The sequence below is a fragment of the Dipteris shenzhenensis genome, chromosome 22 (genome assembly GCF_047967505.1).
Source record: "Dipteris shenzhenensis isolate YYH24624 ecotype China chromosome 22, Dip_SZ_1.0, whole genome shotgun sequence".
Taxonomy (NCBI): domain Eukaryota; kingdom Viridiplantae; phylum Streptophyta; class Polypodiopsida; order Gleicheniales; family Dipteridaceae; genus Dipteris; species Dipteris shenzhenensis.
This window is the reverse complement of record NC_141617.1, coordinates 50,477,546-50,500,254: the sequence shown is the minus strand read 5'-3', so window position 1 is coordinate 50,500,254 and position 22,709 is coordinate 50,477,546. Positions and strand designations below refer to the sequence as shown.

At 42.1% G+C, this 22,709-nt stretch overlaps 1 protein-coding gene across 1 annotated transcript; it reads right to left on the bottom strand.

Annotated features, from left to right (window-relative positions):
- Window positions 1–3,732: 3,732 nt before the first annotated feature.
- Window positions 3,733–20,739, bottom strand: LOC147888249 (cytochrome b-c1 complex subunit 7-2, mitochondrial-like). The gene is made up of 4 exons (XM_087393542.1): window positions 20,577–20,739; window positions 11,953–12,110; window positions 11,697–11,744; window positions 3,733–4,313 (listed from the first exon to the last, which is right to left on the bottom strand). Exons 1-4 carry the CDS (start codon window positions 20,668–20,670, stop codon window positions 4,245–4,247), a joined length of 369 nt encoding a protein of 122 aa, XP_087249668.1. The 5' UTR covers window positions 20,671–20,739; the 3' UTR covers window positions 3,733–4,244.
- Window positions 20,740–22,709: the final 1,970 nt, after the last annotated feature.

Here is a 22,709-nt window from a genome sequence, read left to right as displayed (position 1 = left end):
AACGAAGAATGTCAAAGGAAGAGTCTCATAACTAAAAACAAGGAAAAAGAGGTGATAGAGATGGATTGAAGATGATGAAAATAGTAACGAGCTCGTAGAAAGAAGATACCAATTGATTTGGAAAAATGTAGAGAGATCTTGAAAAATAGAACGAAAAAGGTGCAAAGGAACAGAACCATGACTACATTAAGAAGATAATGACTAGTTTGGTTAAAAATATAGGAAAAAAACAATGACAATAAGCATCCCTATCTCCCAGGCATGTTCAATGCCACAATTTTTCCTTATTTTTTGTCATGGGCTACTTCATCTACACCTTCTTCCTTCTCTTCTTCTTGCACACTCTACATTTATTTTCATCGATTTGCCATCTTCTTTTTATTATTGTCCTCATCTCTCACTCATACCATCTATATATTTGTTATTGTCATTACATACGCGTATTCTTCTTCATTAATCTCCTTTTACACCCACATTGTTTGTCATTACATGCTTCCTTACTAGATGGTTGATATCCTTTATAATGTAGATAAATTCATGAGATTGCTATTCTACACTTCTTTTCTTTAATGATATTCATAGTAGAAGAAATGGACTTGCTTTCTTCTCTTGATTACTAATTGTTATATTTGGTATGAACATCCAAATGATGTGTAGGGACTATCAAGTGTGATTCTTAAAGTATTGTATGGGTTATATTTTTGAATCATAAGTGATTAGTACATACTACTAGTTTTTTAAAATATTAAATATCTTAAATTATTAGGATGTAATAAAACATTGGAGGAGGAGGGAATTTCCTCATTTGCAAAAGAAAATTGGTCTTAAAAATTAACCTTCTATCTAGAAGGGCAACTTCTCAAGCCCCTGCTAGCTCATGTACCACTTTGATGATAGCCAAAGAGTGAGATTGTAATACAATAATCTTTGACTTGCACTAGAAGTTTAGTGCCTTGAGTCCCCATTAATTACCATGAAGGCAATGATTTTTAAATAAGGACATGCCCAACCTCCTTTAAGTTCTCAAGCATGCTTCATCTTCATTTCGTTCTTGATACTAGCTTATCTATACCTTATTTCAATTTAGTGTGTGCACATGCTTCGACATTGCATGACTTAGTATCTGCCATAAGACCATTATGTATAGTGTTGTGCCAATTTTGGTTGCAAGCAAACTATATGCAACTTCGTGTATCTTGCCCCTCCCCTCTCAACAATAGATACAGCCCCTTCTCGTCACACCTTCCGCCTCCATTTCCATTCCTCACCCCTCCCCTTCTCGACAATAACCATGTGCCTCACTCCCTACCCAATTCAGTCCCCCTCACACACGCCCTACTCTCTTCCCCACCCACGTCAACTCACCATCTAGCTCCTTACCTTTTTTGAATCCTCCTCTCTCTCTCCCCTCTTATGTGTTCTCTAACCCCCTTCATGAAATCCCCCCCCCCGTCCACTTTTCCATGGTTTCCTGCAGTCCATTTTCTCTCCCACCCACAATTTTAACTCCTTGCAACTCTTTAACTCCCCTTCCTGTTTCCACATCGTCTCCCTCGCTCCCTCTCATTCCATCGCTACATTTCCACTCCCCACCCCATGCCCTCTCGACAACCACCACCCCCATAGGGATAAAGACACTATCGTTGACACTCGATACAACCATCTTACAAAGTCAAACGATCGCATTTGTGTTATCCTTGCATCCATTGTTTTAATATCTCACCTTAGCCCTACTACTCGACTTAAAAATTAATTGAGATCAAATTTTCATGTTGATGTCAAATAGTAAATACTATACAATAAGTTGCCATGGATGTGATTGCAAGGGACATGAAGGAAGCTCCAACATGCTTTTGTAAGATAAATGTGCTCAGAAGCTTCTTTTGATTGAAGCTTTGTCAAACAAGAGTACCAAGTTCCCAAATACTGAGTCAATAAAAAGTTGTAGGTTGAAGATGATTAATGATATCTTAATCACATTAAGGGAGCATTCCAATCTTGCAAATCTATTCCATGAAATTGAAGTACAAGAAATTGATCAATACATGACCTTTAGAAAACTTGAATTTAATTTTCTTAGAGTGACAAATTTGTTTTTAATGGCAAGGCAACAAGAGCATAAGAAGGTCCACTTTAAGGAAAAATTCTCTCTTTTTGGCAACATTCATCTAATGGCACAACTTCAATATTGGCAAGTCGACGAGAGCACAACGTCCTTTTTAAGGAATTTTAATATCTTTCTAACAACATTCATCTAATGCACAACTTCAATATTTGACAAATATACAACTTCAATTTGTCAAGCTTTACACGTGCACTCACACAAAGAGAGAGAAGATATTAGAATCTCAACATTCTATGAAGGATGTTACATATACAAAACTCAAGTGACAATGCAAAAAATATACCTATGCACTAAAATCATCAACTAATTTATCTCTCACACAAATGAACATTAGTACACCCATCATAAAATGCCACACTTCATGGCACAAATATACATGCCTGCATCATGATCTACACACATGTATACATACATACAAGTCCACAGTGGCTTGCATGAGTTACATATATTTTGTACTTTGCCTCATAGACCCGCGAGGTCTCCTGAACACATTGATACATCTTTCTTTCTTTTTTCTCTCTTTCCAAATCAACGCGCCCATTTAAGGACAGGGCTCATGAGTATTTGTACTCGCTTGTTTTTGTTGTAGAATTTTGAACAATGAAAAATCTAAATTTATACGATTAAATATATTCTAGTCTCACACACACACACACACACATGTGCGTGTGTATGTTGTATGTAGAAGCAAAGGGCTCACTAAGGCCCTTGCTGAGTGCTAAAAATACCAAAACTCCTACAAAATAGTAATAAAAGAACAATCAAATGCTACTGAGAGCCAAAGCTCCAAGTACATGTACACGAGAGAGAGAGAGAGAGAGAGAGAGAGAGAGAGAGAGAGAGGCGAGAAAGAGAGAGAACTCAAACAAAAAGTGGAGAAACATGGCCTAAACTAACTGGCGGGACACGTTTTTTCAAAAGTGTCACGACAGCACTGCCTACAAGGCAGTGCTAATAAAAGAGAGAATGAAAGAGAAGAAAATTGAGGCAACAAAATTTTTTGAAAACAACAAGGAGACATACTTAGCCAGTAAAGCAACACTTATGTCATCAGCACCCAAGCATAAGCAACTATAATGGGTTTCTAAAGACCCAATGCTTACTAAAATACATCAAATAAACAAAAGAGAGAAAACAAGAAATAAAGAAAAAAGAAAGAAGGTGACTAAGCAAAAATAAACAAACCAACCAAGAAACAAAATCGACCAAAAAATAGCAAATATATTAACCCCCCCCCCTTTGTACGACTAGAATATATCCAATTGTACAAATGTAGAAATTTTGTGTGTTTGTATGTATGTGTGTACACACACACTTTTTTTTTGGGAGGTGAAAAAGTTTGTTGCATACACACACACATACATGCATATATATGTATGTATGCACATGTGTGGTTAACCACATTCCCCTATTCACAAATCATAATACAGCTATGATATTAATCATTATGTGGATGCATGTTATGCAAGTTTAAAACCTACTTTCTTATACGTAGCAGTTGTGTATGTCAGCACACAAAACAGAATTTGTTGTAACACTAATGTCCATGTACATGTTTATTATATAATTATTATACAATTGCACAACCCAGCGTTTTGGGCGGCCCTTGCCATATGGCAAAAGCATTCGTGTGTGCAAATATTGAGTATGTATTTTTAGCACATATGCATGAGCATATGGTCAAACCATGTCATTAAACGGAAGTAAAAGAATGTATGCACACATATTCTGCCTTCGTCACTATATGAAGAAACAAACACACGAACCCCCAAAAAAAGTATGAGGGGTCACCAAAAAACATACAGACATTTTGTGACTTTCTTTCTGGAGGATATGGTGTGGCCAAAACACATAGGTCATCTCTTGAAAGAGGAACTGGACCTGATTGCTGGGAAAGATATCTTATGATTTAAGTATGAAGCTAACAACCACAACATGGTAGCCATGTATAGTCAAACATAAATTTGGCATCCACTGAATGTGCCAATTATTTGTAACAGACTGCCAGATACTCATCTTGTTGGTTAGGTTCTTGTCTGACTACACCAGAAAGATGTAACAGATGGAGCAGAAAAAATCCAATGATATTTTGATCCACAGGAAATGAGAGGGAGATAAGTCATGGAAGTGTACGATTGTAGGGGACATCGGATCCCAATAATTCTCTCTCCCTCCTCTCTGCTTTCACCTGCAAACAAATCAATTGTAATTTGCAGAAAAAGGTTTCACAGAAATGACTATTTGGCCCATAGTGAATAAATCCTGGACATAGCACAAGACAACTGAGAAAAACAAAAAATATGAGATCACCCACTAATGTGTCAATGAACATGTGGGCAGATACAAATAGCCTCTCAATGTAAAGTACAAAGCGTTAATTGTTTTTCATTTCAAAATTCGTGTATCTTTCTCTATTCATTCCAAAGAGCTGCATGGAATCATGAATTGCTGCTTCTAATGTTTTATCATGTTATGCAGATAGTTTTCTAATACACCCCAACATTGCTTGAACATATGATACATAAGCAATCTGGCATGTAAATCTTGAAGGGACCCAATGCACAATCCTTTCATAGAGCCACTTCTTTGTGCATGAGCATCTAATTGACCATGCGGCCGATTTGAAAGGCCATTGCACAGACCCTTTTTCAAACCCTCGTGACTTTTGTGACCATCAAGGTCAATCTGAAAGGGATTCTCGACAACAATGGATGGCTTGGAGATGTTGTAGCTATGAGGAATGTTCTTCAACTCAACAATGTGGACAATTAGAAAGGGCTCTTCCAAGAGACCCTGTGGTGCACACATCGTTGCATAAAGCCTCTTCTATTCTCATGAGCATCAAACCCAACATGTGGTCAAAGGGAGAGACAGGGACTGGATGTTTTGGACATGTTGTACCTATGATGGTGAAGACAATAAAGAAATTCAATCCTCCATCAGCTCACCTTGAAGGCAGCCATCATGCATTGCCTTAAGAAAATAAGAACTTATCCATGGAAAACTGACGACAAAAAGCAAGAGAAAAACCAAACCTTTAAAACATAAGTTGTTCTCAAACAAAATTACTTTGTTTCCAAGAGAGAGAAGTTTCAAATTCAGAGGTTGATTATAAATGTGCAGACTTTAAGAAAATCCTCACCAAATAAGATAATGCCCACAAAACACTGGGAAAAGTAAAAGGAAGATGCATGCAGGCAGCCAGGCTTTCTGAAATATCCTGATCAAGAGAGCAGCCAAAACTAACAGCGGAGTTGATGGAAAGTGTCAAAAGATCACATCTTTTATAAGAAATTCCACAACAAGGTTCCATCAGGCTATCTTGAAGAGCGCAGCAGGTAGGCCAGAATGTTGGTGAGCCAAAAATTGTGCATCAGTCTTGGAGGCCACAGAACAGGGTCTCCAGCCCTTAAAAAAGGGACAAAGTCCTGGCCATTCCTATTCATCCACTGTGAGCACAGGTATGAACTTTGAAGGTATCGTCAGAAGTTCTCAGAACAAGCACCGGGCCTTGTCCTTGATAATGCTTGAGGCAGATGCTGGGCAGGAGACTGGAGACTCCATGAAAAAGAAAATACACACTTTGACAAAGTAATTCATTCAATAATTGATTTTGAGACATTTTGAACTCATACTTTTTTTGTCCAACTATTGCAACCAAGGAAGGACGCTATCGATATGATCATTGGTTCGTGTAAATGATGGGATTAAGTGGAAGCAATGGAGTAGAAAAATGAAGCAAGGGAGCAAATACGAGCTGTAGACTGTTATTGCAGCAGCACTCAAGTGCAAGAGATGTACAATTGAAGTGGTAGTACATCTGACATCACTATGTCAAACTCTAGCCTAGTCAATCCATGAGGAAAAACTAAGTTATAACAGTTGGTTTTATCCAAATGAACTAATAGATCAAACCCTCCTCCATGGTATGGATGAAGCACTCTGAAACATCTCAGAGATATCTAAAACTATGCCATGGTTGCACATGTTCATCCAAAAGGATATAGAAGGCCATGGAAGTACAAGGATGGCAGAATCACGTAACAAATGGAACCGAGTGTCAAACTTGCCGAAAAGAGGGTCATTGAAGCAATTTGGTAAATATATCTATATTGTCTTGTGTCCGAACATAAGACAAGTAAACATCTCTCTCTGATATAATGATACTGAACTTCAATGTGCTTAGTGCATGCATGAACATTGGGTTCCGTGCAATGGCTAAAGCATTCTGACTATCAAAGTAGATATAAAAGGGAGAAGTCTGACCAACATCAAGATCTGCAAGTAGTTTTTGCAGCCCAATACATTCCATTGTGGATGTAAAAGCTAGCTTCACAGCACGTGTAGGCTGCTTTTTGCTGAACCAAGAGATGCATGAAGCTTTGGAAGCATAAAACAATTGGCACTGTGTGATTCTAGTGTCACAGCATCTGGCCCACATGAAACGTGTGGGCTGCATTACGCGAACTCCATAACAGGAGAACCCATGACCACGAGGGGCTACGGACAGAGCACTTTGCACATGAACAAAGGTCTTGGCCCTGATCCTAGCACAGATATTTAAACATGATGTATGCCATGGCTTCCACCCTGCTTGAAGTACCATCACCATAATACCAATACACAAAGCAGGGGATCCCATGGATACTTGGAGCTACCCACTCTCATGATTGGCTATGGAGAGGGAGATCAGTACTTTCACAGAGACATCAGAGCAATAGGCTTTGGGACAGGCTAGATTTTGGAGACAGCACTCTACTCTAGACCACATCTTCACTCTACAGGCCATCATCGAACAGGCAAGATTGAGATCCTAGAAAGTCTACGCTTACTTTGTAAACTTTCAGAAGGCTTTTGACACAGTTTCATGATCTCGTATGATTAGGAGACTTCAAGAGACGCAGATCCCAAGAGTCGATCTAGCGGGTGATGAGCCTATATGAATCAATCAGAGAAAGAGTACGTGCCACAAGCTACCTATCATATTGGACTCAGCGCGTGATTAGATTGAAGCAAGGATGGCTCTACATTCATGAGATCACGACCTCCATTCACCTCCTTGGAGGCATTGTTTGATGACCTGATGATACAGATGCTGTTACACATAGATGATTTCTCACATCCTCCTGAGCAGCACACTTGCAGAGACACCTAGAGGACCTAGAGGTGTTTTGCAAGGAGAGAGTCTAGACAATTAACCTTGGTAAGACCAAGGTCATGATTTTCAAAAGCTCACGGGTGGTATTGCATCGACATAATTTCACTTGCTAGGAGGAGCCGGTGGAGATCATGCAATCCTACACTTACCTAGGGGTGGGTTTTACAAGAACAATTGCCACGAAGATTCATGCAACCAAAGCACTGCTTGACAGAGCACTGGCTCGACTAGAGCAATAGTGCTTGCTTTTGGACACACTTCCAGGGTCCCTTGACAAAGGAATAGTTGTTTAATACCCTCGTGAGGCCAACGGCCATGTATGCAACACCCTTCTTGGGGAGTATCTCTCAACAACTGAGTTGACGAGAATCGAGAGGCTACACGCAATTATGGAATCTCGGATGATTCGGAGTAAGCTTGAGTCCCTCATCCAATAGTATAGGCAAATTTTGCCACCACACCACTCCATATTGATGCCATTTTCAAACATTCACATAACTTCATAAGATTAGGGCCTTGCCTAGCTAGCAACTACCAAGATTGGTGCTAGAGTAATCTAGACGACGAGCAAATCAAGGGGTTGGTATGGTCTGGTATCCACATCTGTCTAGATGTTTGCCAGGTAAGGTATTCAGATGGATCGACTCCCGCCTTTTCAGTGCAGTTTGGATGCCTCGCCCTCTCAAATCCCACGAGTTGAGATCAACCTACTACAGCTCTATACGTCACGAACTTGCAAAAGGAACCAAGAGTTCCTGAAACCGGCCAAACTATCCTCGAGTTTGTCCACGGGGTTATTTGCACATGAGATTCATGTCCTAAGTGACAGTTCCTCACCAAGATCCAATTCTATCAAGAAAAATTCCGAGGATGGATGATTGTTAGACCCCAATACCAAGAGGACAGACGAGTCTCACATCCATTGAGGATTGCTAATTGGGCAGCAGCAAGTCTTGTCCCACCAGCTTAGGATCAAGATAGGGGGAGCCAAAGGCATACCTAGAGAACAAAGGATCTGTAGGCTATCTTTGAAGGAGGTGGAGATAGAGAAGCACTTCCTAGTATATGACCAGTCTCCTATGAGATTCATGGACAATATCATTGCCTTTTCTAGGAGGGACATGGATTCGGACCACTTTCTCAATTGATCCACTTTCAAGATCTCGTTTGCATTGGTCTCTACTTGATCGAGATGCAGCAATTGTAGCAGGAGATAGACTATCCTCACTCTCTCTCCTGCTTACTAACTGCAAACTGCAAGATGATGCACTCAATACACAATGTGGATGTGAGAGAAATCAGAGGGAGAGAATATAACCAGGTCACAAGAAATGTTTCTAGAAACGTATCGAGGAACGCATTTCGCGAAATGTTTCTGGGTTTTGCCAAGCGTTTCGTCTAGAAACGGGTTTAAATTTTATATTTTATATTAATTATAATATCAAACATAAATAATTATCTCCAGATTCTCTCCTCTCTCTCTCTCTCTCTCTCTCTCTCTCTCTCTCTGTGAAAAGAGCTCTCAGATACACACATGCACACTGAGCACACTCAAAAGAGTAAAAAATAGTAACACTCTAGCACCAGAGCGTTTTGCCCAGTGCACTGGCGTTTCGGCGAAACGTTTCTACACGTTTCGCCTGGGCAAAATGTGTTTTCTGGTTACACTGAATATAACTGAAATGTATGAATGCCCACAGGGCTGAATACAACTATATGGAGGGGCTGAGACCCTCAACTGCAAAACTAGAAAGAAACTAGACTACCTCAGGCTTGGCTCTGCTGCTCTGAAAGCTTGAAGGCATGAGGAGTGGATGAAGAATGAGGGCCAAGGGGGCTGCTTTTATGGGGCCCCCTTGGGCCCTAAAATACCAACCAGGCTGCTAGATGCTGACCGACCAGCCTCTCCTGTCCCTGACCTGCTGCTGCTGCTGAATTGCCTGCTGATGTGGCAGCCGATTGGCCATGGCAGGCGCTGCCACGTGGCAGCTCCTGCGCTGCCTGCGTGTACTCTTGCGCTGTCTACATGGCAGTTAGCATGGCCACAGGCTGTGGATGCCCATGACATCCCCTTCTGCTGAAACTCGAACTACGGTAGTTAGAAAGCCGCCTTGTATGCTCCAAGGAGGTTTGGATAGTCTGTGAAGAAATCTTCCTCCACCCATGGTGCTTCGTGGGAGCCCTTGTGCTTGAACTTGACTAAATACAAAATGTTGTCAATTGCATGTTCCTCTTTTGAACCGATAAAGTAAAATCTACTCCAGTTCCATGATCTCGGCCTCATCAACAACTTCAGGCTGCTCCACAATGCCCCTCTGGTACTATAGCTAGTGCCAGACCCACATATGGTTTGATCCAAGACACATGAAATACTGGGTGCATGGTCCGTGTCGAAGGTAACTGCAACTTCATGGCCACGTCGTTCACCACCTTGATGATTGGAAAGGGTCCAAAACTTCGATGAGAAAGCTTCAAGCACTTCCTTCCACTCTGCTTAAGAAGTTTCTTCATGATCCGCAGATAAACCCATTGCCTTTCCTTGTAACTTATGTCACGCCTATGCTTGTTGGCTTGTGTTCGGTAGGTCTCCTAGGCTTTCGCAATGTGATCCTTTACTGACTCCACGATCTGCTCATAGGTCTGTGTGATGCGATCGGCCTCATATACCTTCTCAGATGTCCAGGTGAGAAGGGACTTGAACTTCTTGCCGAAAGCTGCTTCATAGGGAGTCCGACCCACACTAGAAGAATGGGTGTCATTCAGGATCCCTTGAACTCAGGGTAAGTACTGTTCCCAACGGGACTGAGCATCCGCAACAAAGCATTTCAAAATATCAAATGATAACTTGTTGTAGACTTCTGACTTGTTGGATGAAAATTGCTGGAGAAACTAAGCTTGGTACCAAAGTTGTTGAGCAGGGCTCTCCAAAAATGACTGGTAAACTTGGAATCCCTGTCAAACACAATGATACGGGGCATGCCACACATTGGATAGCACCATCTGAGAAATAAACAAGCTGTGTCCTGTGTGTCAATAAAGGCGAGGGGCCACTCTAGACATAGCTTAGCCGGTTCAATGATCGAGGAGAGCGTGCCCCTCGCCACAACGTGACAGCTCGACAGATGCAGATCTGAGATATCTTCATGGCTCACCGGAGAGCCACCACGGTGCTAGGATTCGGCTTTTGAGTCCAAGATCTCATATCGTTTCAGTTTCAGTTTCAGTTTGTATTTTACTTTGATTTTGCTTGAGCTCTTGATCTCATTAGATCAGCATATATTAGTACACCCTTTTGCTCCAACCCATTGAGGCTTGCATGATTTTTCCTTTAGTGCACTTTGCCCCATAGGGGACGTTAATACATCTCTCTCTCTCTCTCTCTTTCTCTCTCTCTCTCTCTCTCTCTCTCTCTCTCGTATTTTGTTCACTAGTTTAGAACTTCAGCTTTCAGCAAGAGTCTTAGTGAACCTTTTGCTTCAGCCCTCAGTGGCTTGTATGAGTTACCTTTTGGTTTTGCACTTTGTCTCATAGGCCCGCAAGGCCTCTTGCAGACATTTATACATCTTTCTTTCTTTCTTTCTCTATCTATCTCGCATGCACGCGATTGGAGTTGTGGAGCCAAGCCTTGAGAAAGACTGATGGAGGTCCAATCTATCCCAGAGAAAGACCGATGGAGATCCCTCTTTACTAAGAGGGGGCGAAGGAAGTACCACTCTTGATATCACAGAGGCTATGCCCCCACCACAGCCAAAGAAGACTTGACAAAGGCAATATATCCTTATATCCCATGGAAGGACTATGAGGCACCAGGATTATAATTCTGAATTTATCATCAGTTTGATACAGCAAGATAGACATTGTTCAACATGTTGAAATTAAACAAATGCCACAATGAATCCTTTAATGCAGGTGTCTTCTCTTAGGATCAGAGAACCCATGGAGGTCACGGTCATCAGTCTTGTATCTTCAATAACAGAATATGAGAACATAGTCTTTTGGAATTAGGTTACCCCATTTGTTGAGTCCAACACTCAGTTCATATATCCACAGGTTTCGGTCTCAAAGCAGAGTTTGGGAAGTCCACCCCATCGATCTTGCATCTTCAACAACGGAACAAAAGAGAGCCTGGATAAGGGATGGCCCCGTCTTGGCCCCTTAATCTTTTGTACCATGTCCATCTTGTTGGGCATTACTTGTATATTCACAGAAAATTTTCAGCAGGTCATGTAAAATTCCAACAGTTTTTCCATCCCCTTGACATACCTTCCCCATTCTAAAGCTCTTAAATATATCACTTCAACTTACACATGGAGTTGTTTCAATTTTAAGGTCCTTTAACTAGCAATGTCACAGTAGAATATCGCACATATGTACAAAAACTGAGAATAGAATCAAAATGGCTTGTAAACTCACCAATTTAAGCATATCTTGAAGGTACGGTTGAAAGGGAGTCTGCTTTGCCTACAAATATCCCAATAAGATAGTAATACAGAATGTTAACACATTGTACAGAGAACCATGTTAGCTGGAATAATTCAGGAACATCTCTCTTCTGTATCTAGGGATGCAACGATTCTCTGCATTACTGCAGATTTTTAATAACCTATAGCATGGTCATGTTCTTTCTATGCAAATCCACACAATAAATACTCAAAACCACATATGGAACCTGCAAATCCTTTGGAAGATGGGTGTGCTTGAGTGAAAGGTCCATAGCACGCTTGAGACGTTGGGTACGAGCATCAACTACTGGCTGTGGCAGTCGATTCAATGCTTCTTTTACATCAAGATCATGGAGCTCATCAAACAAATCATCGTAGCGCAGCCCTAATACAGAAGAGAGCAACCAATAGGAATAAGAGATACATGGGCTTGAGACACTAGGTACGAGCATCCACTATGTAGCAATGGATTCAATGCTTATTTTACATCAAGATCATGAAGCTCATCATACAAATCATCATAGCACAGCCCTAATATAGAAAAGAGCAGCCAATAAGAATGGAAGATACATGTAGAAATTCAGTTAGGTCCCAGATTAGGATGATAAACACAAGCAAAATATTTACAGTCTGAATTTACAGGAGCCCACTCACAAAGATTCAAACACATGGCACAGGCTACGTGCTAAGACTGCCCCACTATGGCATCGACACCCACAAGTGCATGTAGGCCAAATATATAAAGACCCATTTTGATATTCATGCATTTTATACACGTATATCCATAAAAATCCAAGAACATGCCAAAATTCATGTAAAAGCAAAATCACCCATGCAATTCTGAGACTCGCATATCATACAAATGCTGTTAGAAACCATCAGCTCCATCAGGAGCTATTTATTTCCCTGCTTAGACCTTGATACCTCTCTAATGTAGTCAATTCGAGTATCAAATATCTCATATTTGATAAATACTAACTACTATATTTACAATTGGCATGATATTGGATACAAAAAGAAAAGAAAACTAACTATAACCCTAAAATTGCCACATATAATACGGATAAATCCTATAAACACTACTTACATGTTACCATCTTGAGCATCAAAAAAGGTAGATCACTCACATAAAGATAATGTATGAGTTCTAATAGTAAAATATATTGAAATTATTAGCTTAAGGATCTCCTTAAAAAGGAAAGGTCAGACAGAAAGAAAGAAATTTTATTAGAAGTCTTCGAAAGACCGAAGGGTCTATAAGATTGAAAGAAGCCTAATACAATGAGATGAAAGGGCGGAGCCTCTAATTGCACATCGTCACCCACAATTAATACAACATAATCAAATCATATTAGATCTAATGCATGAGAGAAATCGAGATCCACGGCCAGGGTGAAAGCTCAAGGGGGACCTGGCGATGAATGAGGCTATGATGACAGAAAACTTGTGAAAGAACATTGTCAGTGGTCTATGAGAGTGAACCAATGTGGTCTCCTAGCATATGCCCTGGCCCCTGCATGTAATAAGAGCATTGTAACCCCCAGTCACGCCTGCGATCTAGTGAGCATGGAGGGAATATCCCCAACCATAATCCATGCATCAACTCACTATCAATCTGTTGTGTCACTGGCTCTGGATCTCAGCCTCGCCAACTACTCGTGATCTGCTGGTCCTTGCGATCTGGCTGGAAAACTTCGTGATCCTGCTATGGGTAGAGTCTGGATATGTGCCCTAACCCAGCCTCTGTATCCTGAGCAAGTGCTCTCTGTGTCTAACGATCTCATGGATGAAGGCAGCAAGGCATCTCCGAATTGGGTAAAAGAGGAAGCAGGAGAGGGATCCGAAACCATCTCTGAACAGACCGTGATAATGGCCCCGAATTTGATAGTACACAGGGCACCTGAAGCGAAATGCTCTTCCGACTCGATCTCGTGGCAATCACAAGGGGTGCATATGCGGCTCTCTCAAGGTACCCTCGGACCCATTCCACTCTAAATAAGGAGTCGATGTGATGAGGCACGAAACTGTCCAATCGATATCCTCAACAAATGTGGGAGGTGGATCCAAGTATATCCTGGTGGATCAATGAAGCCCTACTCTAAAATCCGTAAACATGATCCCTGTAGAAGTTGAGCTTCATGAAAGATCGCTAGGTGCCAACCAGGTCCTGAATGTGTAGCCATAGGACATCCTCTCGAATGACTTGGTTGACCTCGTGATACGTGAGAGGGACTAGAGAAATAGCGTATTCTATGGAAGAGCTGCTACAGCAGCATCAGTACTAGAATAAGCAGGCAATAGAGGACTAGAGAGGCTGAACAAGACATGGCTCTCATACCATGTTGGAGCCAAAAAGACGTCGTGTTTGTTTCAATCATTAGAACTAGCCTTTAAATAGGCACAATACAAAGCAAAAGGGGCCAAAGGATTCCTCAATCAGCTCCTTCAATCTCTCAATCACCCATGTGGGATCCCTTTTGACATCATAGGTTTGATCTCACACAGACACCAACCACTCACACACATTGTGTCACACATGGAGACACATAAGCACGCAATCAAGCACACATGTATCTCCGAGTCTCCAATATGACAGCCCATGTTGGGACCTTGATCTATCAAAGGTGGATTGGGCTCGGGTGGACACGCTCCAAGTTCTTTTACTGTCACATATTATCCACAGTAAGCTGTCTATCCCACACTAGATTATCTTGGCTATGTTTAGGGGGCCCCCACTCCAGCTTGATGCAACATTCTAGGTGATCATATACCTCCATGGAGTCGGGGGTTTTGCTTCCTTGACCTCAAGGTTGAAAACCATAAATTCTATCATGCATAGTACTAGCTACTATGGCATCCCACCGACCAAATCAATGCCCAACAATGGGTATAGGCCATAGTATAAGCACACACTCTCTCTCTCTCTTGACCATCCATCTATACAAAGGCCTTCGTATTGTCATAACACTCCGGAGGTAAAGGGAAGACTCAGCCACAACATGACAACCAGCCACATGCCACCAGAGAGGTTTTTCACATAGACCGTCTCTTGGCTTGAACAAAGATGGTTTTATTCAGACATTGGGATTCCTGCATATCCTATCACACTCTCTACAAATAGCTATGAGTCAGCTCTAGATATCATCCCACCAAATTGCACATCAATACAAAGCCAGAGGCTGAGGCCACATGATGCCAATGTGAGCTGAGACGCTATATCATGTGCAAGATGCACTAGGTGGACACAGAGGAGCCCACATTGCTATGATACCCTTGATACTATGAGATCCATGGCAGCTAACTTTCGAGTAAGAGTTCCAAGACAAAGGCAAATCATTTACTACTCAAACCAAGAACTGTGCCACACTTTTCATGTCTAAGGTTACGAGACACTAGTAGACACTCATGTAATCAGCAGCAAATCAAAGCCCTAAACTATAGAGGATCACAAACTTCTTCTTTACCAGAGAGGAGCCCACTGTGAGCGGTCATCGCAAGATCCAGGACCCTGATCACTCGCCACCACATCACCAGGAAGATGTCTACATGGCCAATGAGCATGTGTTATGTGCTGACAGCATCACATCAAGGTACCTCAATACATCTGTGGATTCGCTCCATGGAGCAGAGCAAAGGTGATGGCGACAAATCTCGGTACAAGACCACAACTCTCAATGGGACCCCGGTCCCCAACCGCTCATGTGCAGCTTATATCATTCATGACAAATCAGAAGCCCAACTACCTAGGATATATATAAGATGCACAACCTAGATCCTTGGCTCATTCCATCCATCTCAGAGGTGTTCTCTAGTATGCACTTCATATAGAGGTGTGTTACGCAACTCTAGTTTCCCTAAATAGGGTGTTCTGACCATGCTGCATTTCAGATTTAAGCCTCATAGGTGAGAACTCTGTCATGAAGGGACAGTTCAAATGCAAGCTCCACACATGCCAAAAATATAAGATATCATCAGTACCATTGATCACTTAATAGCAAAATGGATGAGCCAATCTCCACACTAAGAGAACAAAAGGAGTACTAAAACAACTCTCTCAACCTTGGCATTGTGGGGATAAAGGAGATTGAGGATGAGCACATGGAAGAAGCCCTCATCCATGTTTTCCAAAAGACAATGCACATACTGGCAACGAAATGACTGGATTCCTTTAGAGTGGGGACAAAAGGGGACAAGCCAAGGCAAACCATCGTGAAGTTCTAGGATATACAGTCTCATACTAAGGTGTTGAACCATGAGCACCACATTAGAGAACATTGAATATGGGTGAATGAAGACCTTACAAAGAACCAATACATCCAAAAGCTCAATAGCTTAAGGTACTCCAGATGAAAAAACGGAAGGAAAGCATGCATACTTGAAAGATGGGAAAGTCGTCATCACAGAGAGAGACAAGGGGCGGAGAAGGCCTGAGGCAATCAATCTGTAAACAACCATGTGATACGTGCATGCAAGCACACATTTCAAATACCCCTATTTTTAATTTTGTACGTATACATGTCACAATTTTTAATTTTAAAAAGTCCACTCCGTACATGTATATACATTAATTATATTACATACGTATTTTAAAGACCCCTGTCTGTAAATGGCCTGTAAGTCCCCCAAATTAAAAACATCGCTTTCCTTTGACGAACCTACTACCTTACGTGTTGCATAGAGCGACCAGCCCGAGATGGAAGGGCACCTAGGAGCTCAAGACCCTCACAATCAAAATATGGAACATGGAGGAATGGTCCCTGGCAAGGCCATCTCACTAGAAAAGGAAATTTCAGAAAAAGACATATTCATGGCATTGGAGACAAGGCAGTGTTAAGGGAGCAAAGCTCCCGACATACAAGGCTTTCGAAAGTGTCAATATGGAACACAAAGATTGCATAGGAGGACAGGGATTCGGTGGGATAGCATACTACCACAGCAAAGCGTGGGAAAAAATAGCCAAGGTCATCAAGGTAGATCTACATAAACAGTACACATGGTTAGGTAGCGGCCCCAAGACACAAGCATCCATATAGTAGCAACCCCCCCCCCCCCCCCCCTCCCCAATCATCCATCGATATGCATAACAGCCATATACGATGGGGTACCCCTTATCCATTTAGGGGAGGACATAGCCAAGTTCTCTAAAGACAATGCAATTATTCTAACGGGGAATTTCAATGCACGAATGGGCTCAAAACAGCGTAACATAACGGAGGGGAGAGACTCCCTATGGATGGAGCAAATGGAGGAGGAAAATAAGGAAAGGAGGGGCTGGAAAATAAGGAAAGGAGGGGCTGGAAAAGAGCCTCAGAGGACATGGGAATATCACCCACATGGGGAGAAACCTACTCACCGTATGTGGATGCTTTGGACTGCAGATATGTAACGGTACCCCCTTTTCAAAGACATAGGAGGTTACAAGTGCAAAACCTCCCAGGGTCAAGCGTGATAGATTACATGATCATCAGCCCCCATAGAACATCCACAACGGAATACCTAGGGTTGATGATGAGACCTGGAATCTGACCACAAAGCATTGTCACGAGGACTCAAAGGAACAAGGTCTGCTGCAGTAAAACAAAAACCTACAGCAGCCCCCAAGCTAAGAAGGGATCAAAAGGCTCACATCTATGACTCATGAGAGAGAACTGGAAACAGTATTGTCACACTGCCAAATGCCTCTGACCTGCCAAGAAATGAATAAATGCATGACAGCCGTACTGCGAGAATAAACCCATAAATGCTCCACAAAAAGTAAGGGGAGGAGCATATGCATGCCCTGCAACAACTGGTAGGACCAGGAATACAGAATAGCACATAATCACTGGATAAAGCGTACACAGCCAGAAAAGAGTACAAAGCTAGAGCTAGGGAAATCTTGAGGTTACATGTGTTGCCAAAATCTATTACTTCGGATAACGATGCCATTTCATTAGTAACTTTTGGAACTTTTGAACAGCCTTATTTGAAAACCTTGGAACCAAACTGAAATTCACTACAGCCTTCCATTCTCAAGCAAATGGTCAGAGTGGAATGGCAAATCAAACCATAATCACCTTACCAGCCACCAGGGCAGTGGATTTCAGATTGCAATTTGTTGTGATCTGCTATTGGATGTTGCAATTTGGATTCTAGCCAACCGTTGTAGTGATTTCTAAAGTCCAATTTAGCTAGAAGGCTATGTTTTGATTTCTAAAGCTGTGTTTGAGGTTCAGTTAAGGTTTCACAAGGTCTGGCATAGGTCTTGATCTTCAGAAGAGGATTGATTTGTTGCACTAATGCATCAGCTACCTTTCAGTCTCTTGTGAATCAAACTTTAGAAAGTCCGCTCCATACATGAATGTACATTAATTATACTACATAATTAATTGTACATTAAGTATTTTTAAGCCCCCTGTCTGTAAATGGCCTGTAAGTCCCCCAAATTAAAAAAATCCCCTTCCTTTGATGAACCTACTTCCTTATGTGTTGCATAGAGCAACCAGCCCAAGAAGGAAGGGATCTATAAGAGGGCTCTCCCCCTCTGCCTATGGGCCGAATGGGCCACCTCAACCTGCAAGCCCTAAAAAGGAGCTGCTGCGCAACCTATAGGGGCTGAGCCCCTGCCCCTCTGCCCCACTGGACTGCTTAAGGGGGCAGACTGCCTCCAGCTCCCCTCATGGACTGCCATGTAGCCATCTAGGGGAGGTGAACCCCTCCTGCCAGGCCTACCATCAAGGCAAGGTGGCCGACTACCTCAGCCTCAAAAAGGCCTCCATAGGGGCAGACCTGCAGCTCCATGGGCAGCCACGCAGGCCCCTAGCAGTGCCCAGCAAACTGCCCTCTGTCCTACCCTACTCTACGCTCGCAGGGGGCGGGCACACCCATAACAAAGGCCCTCATTCAGCCTACCCTAACCTCTCACAGGGCGGACACACCCACAAGCAAGGCCCTCTCTCTCTACAATGTGGCATCAGGAGATGTTGACCTCCAACAGTTGCTACTGCATTATTCTAAGATCACCAATCCAAAATGGATCCTTCATCTTCTCTCTCCCTTTCTTCGTCCTCTTCCCTTCCCCATCTTTGTCCCTCCTCACTCACCGGCTGGTTCTTCTACTGTCCTTCGCCCTTGTTTTTTATAAGATCAAAATTTCAAAAACAATGAGAACACTTTTTGTTCAATAGAAACAGTGCAATCCATCAAGTAAGGTTCTGAGCTGGAACATTGCCTACTAGGGCAAACCAATTTGTTTAGTAGTTGATCTCTTATAGCATATCATAAAATCCGTTCTTTAACTCGAGCCATATAACATGAAAATAGAATTCTTGCACCTTCGCATGAAAATGGCCCAAGTCAAGTAACTACCAAACCATCGTTATCCCAAAATGGTTTTTCTACTCAGTCCTTCACCCTTGTTTATAAGTTTAAAATTGCAAGCCAATGAGAAGGCTTTTTCGTAATCTTTTGGCCCAAACCAAAGCACACTGAATATCAGAGCGAGTCCATAAAGTTTCTAAGCTTGCTAGGCTCATCTCATTGGAGCTACCAATAATTGAGCAAACTGATCTTGGTAGTAATTGAGCTCTGATGTCATCTCATAGAAATTAATATTTCAACCAAACCATATAATGTGAAGATAGAAAACGATGTCTACCAGCTCTGATGTCATCTCATAGAAATTAATCTTTCAACCAAACCATATAAATGTGAAGATAGAAAACGAACTTCTACCAATCAAACAATACCCCACCAATATAAGCGTATGCTGCTTGTGTGGTAGCTGTGGCACAAAGTAACAGCTTCACCGTTGACAGGCATGGATGCTAAGCTGTAGACTTTCTAACCACGACAGAATAGCTGTCACATGACCCAAGCACACAAGGCTGCATTGATTTACCATCGTACCTTAGAAAGGTCATCTCCTTATGGAAGGTATGGGAATTGGCGAGGTGCAAACAAAACCTCGAGGGTCAACTATGTCTGCAAGAACGCTCCGTTTGCTGACTCCTTGGCACCTGCCCTAGTTTCCTTGTGTTTACGGGCTACATGGTCAAGGTGCTAAACAAGAATCGGATCATGTGGTCATGAAGAATAAGCATGTGAGCGAATGGGACCGCCTACTCTGCTTTGCTTGTCGCAGCGAAAGTACCATTTCTTCACGGGCATATTGAAGAACTTATCACCTTTTGCTTGTTAACCTGCTTGATTTCAATAACTGCTCCATCTGCATCATCATCGTTCAGAGGATATGTCCCATTATCATGGCAGGATGTTGCGTGTCATATTGAGGAAAACCACTTACTTACGCATGGCCACTTTACGCGGTATAATGGCCTTAACGCCCACAATGCGAGTGCATTCCTTCACCACACATTGTAGAGTACACTATCATAATTCCTCTGTAAATCTAAAGTCTACAAAATGGGCCATTAAAAGACTACTACTGCAATATATGTGCGACATGACAAACAAAGAGTTGAGACAAGCGTGAACAGGGTGGCTGGGGTGTGTCTTCCTGTATTTGTTTAATTACCCTTATGCAGCTCAAGTTAATTCTTTTATTTGAGCAGAGTGCTTCTGCTAATCTTATCAGAGGCGTTTTGATTGCACTCCGCCCAGAAGCACTCTTATCTGTGGTGAAAAGGACGTTCCGCATACGGCATCGGATCCATAACTCTCATTACAAAAACCGATGGAAAAATCCGGCATTCAGGGGATGCCAGAAGGTCACATTATGTACCTTTTTTCCTGATGCAGATCCAAAAAAGAAGGTCCAAAAGAGATAAGCGTAGTTCCGCAGGTCAAATCCAAAAGGCGTGAAGGTGAGGATTAGGGCAAAAGGCAAGTGCTACGGAAATGGAGAAATTACCATAACCCCTGAGCTTCGTGTCGAGGGCAGCCGTGTAACGCCGGGAGGCCCAGTTCCAAACGGGGGAGAAGACCTTGGAGAGGAACTTCGCCATATCCACGCTTGACAAAGGATCACAATAGAGCCCCTGTTTCGGTGCAGCTTCTTATTATTCTTCGTGTTAACCTGACCAATGTTAGTTTAGTAAGCCTGGTTACACATCGCCGCCCTTGCGCACGCTGCACCCAGTGTGTGGGTGGGCCAGTTGCGCTATAATCACAATGAAACACCTGTTTCGGTGCACCTTAGGTTATCCTTCATGTCAACCTGACCAATGCTAGTTTAGAGGTGGTGTCTCTCACTGTGGTAGAGTTTGCCCACGTTGATGGCAATGGTGGTTCTGCTTAGCACCCGGATTTGTTGGCATTCTTTTATGTGAGCGGTTTTCATTATTGTACTTGATTTATCTTAGTAGTGATCGCGTGTGAACCATCGGACGAGGAAGATGAAGAAGAAGAAGAAGAAGAGATCAGGCTTAGAATGTGAGAGGGTCAAAATGTGAATGATATTGTCTTCAAAACATCATATGCAACAGCTCGGTATAAAACATGTGAATCTACCTCCAAATATGGGGACTTCATGTTTGAAAATTGAAAGGCTACTTTGCAAATATGTAGTTCCTTTTCCAAATTCTTCTCTCTATCAATAGGTGAAATACATAATTCCCTTATTCTAATTGCCATAGCCTTGTATGAAGTATCCTCCATTGATCTAATTGACCTCTACTATCAAATCGGTTTTGCCTCTTCGTGAAAAGCTTAACTAAGCTTACATTCACATCTTTGAAAGATGCCCTCTATAGTGTGCATGGTCAATTGGTCCTTTAGTATCTACTAGAATTCTCTATAGAACTCCATAGTTAAACCGTGGAATTGGTCCTTTTGTATCTATTAGAATTCTCTATAAAACACCAGTCTACTAAGGTTCTAGCGGAAACTTTACTCGTAATATTGATGAGCAACAACCATGAGCTCATTTTAGAAAATGGTCTGATACATTCGACAAAGAAATCTTATCGCTTGCAGCAGACATGCCTTTGTCAACACAAATCTTATATGACGATAGTCTTGCACACTCCCCTCACTTTGAACCAATTATTGAAACAACTCTGATATCTAGAGTTAGTTTAGCGAACCATGTCCCTGCTATGATGCAAAATGAGAATAAATTCATAGCGGCTGTAACTCAATGTGATGATGAAGTCGTGGTTTTCGCAAGAACAAATGAGCCAGATCTCACACCAAATATTGAAACCCAGCACTCGATAACTCCATAGTTAAACCGTGGAATTCCTAAGTCATCCTCAAGTATCTACCAAAATGCAGACTTTGCCACTTGATAATGGATCCACAACACAGGTTCTTGGATGTTTGAATCTTATCACAAAACTAAATCCCTGAAATATTTGCTCTTGAACTTGTTAACCTTGATCAGTATAGACAACGAGCACAGTAAGGGTTGCTAGTCAAATAGAACACTCTTGTAAACTATGGATACCTTCAAGGGAGGTTTCATCCACCATCCAACAACTAAAGTGTAAGACCTAACGATCATGCTTGCCTTTAACTCCTCTCCCTTCCATTTATTATCCTAGATGTATCCTAGATGAACCTACTTAAACCTCATCATCTGGTTTTACATAATTAATTAAGGCATTCGCCACCTTAGCCCATTTATCTCCCTCTATCAAGCTCATATCCCTCTTGCTATGAGGTCTATCTGCCTCTCTTATAGTCAAGCAACAATGTCTTGCAATGAACCACATTCTTTCTTTGAAATCCAACCACAACCGGCAGGCTCCTCCTTAAGAGCCGGGTTGTGGTTGGATTTCAAGGAAAAAATGACCTACATTCTTCCGTGAAATCCGACCACAATCTAGCTCCTTTAGAGCCATTAGGAGACAAAGGCAACCTTGAAGGAGAATCTTACATGCCAAACCTCCACCACAATGAAACTTTGTTGTTTAGCAATCTTGCCATGCATGATTCCTTCACTAGTGTTGTATAGCCACCTTTACCCCTAGAAAGGCAATGAATAAGGCAGTGGAAACTCACTAAGATAACGCTACCCCCCAAAAAATTATCTTCATTACAC

Coding starts and splice junctions, on each gene's coding strand:
- LOC147888249 (XM_087393542.1), bottom strand. CDS start 20,670: ATGGCGAAGTTCCTCTCCAAGGTCTTCTCCCCCGTTTGGAACTGGGCC. Junction 12,111..20,576: donor CACGAAGCTCAGGGGTTATG/GTAATTTCTCCA, acceptor CTTCTGTATTAG/GGCTGCGCTACGATGATTTG. Junction 11,745..11,952: donor ATCTTCCAAAGGATTTGCAG/GTTCCATATGTG, acceptor GGATATTTGTAG/GCAAAGCAGACTCCCTTTCA.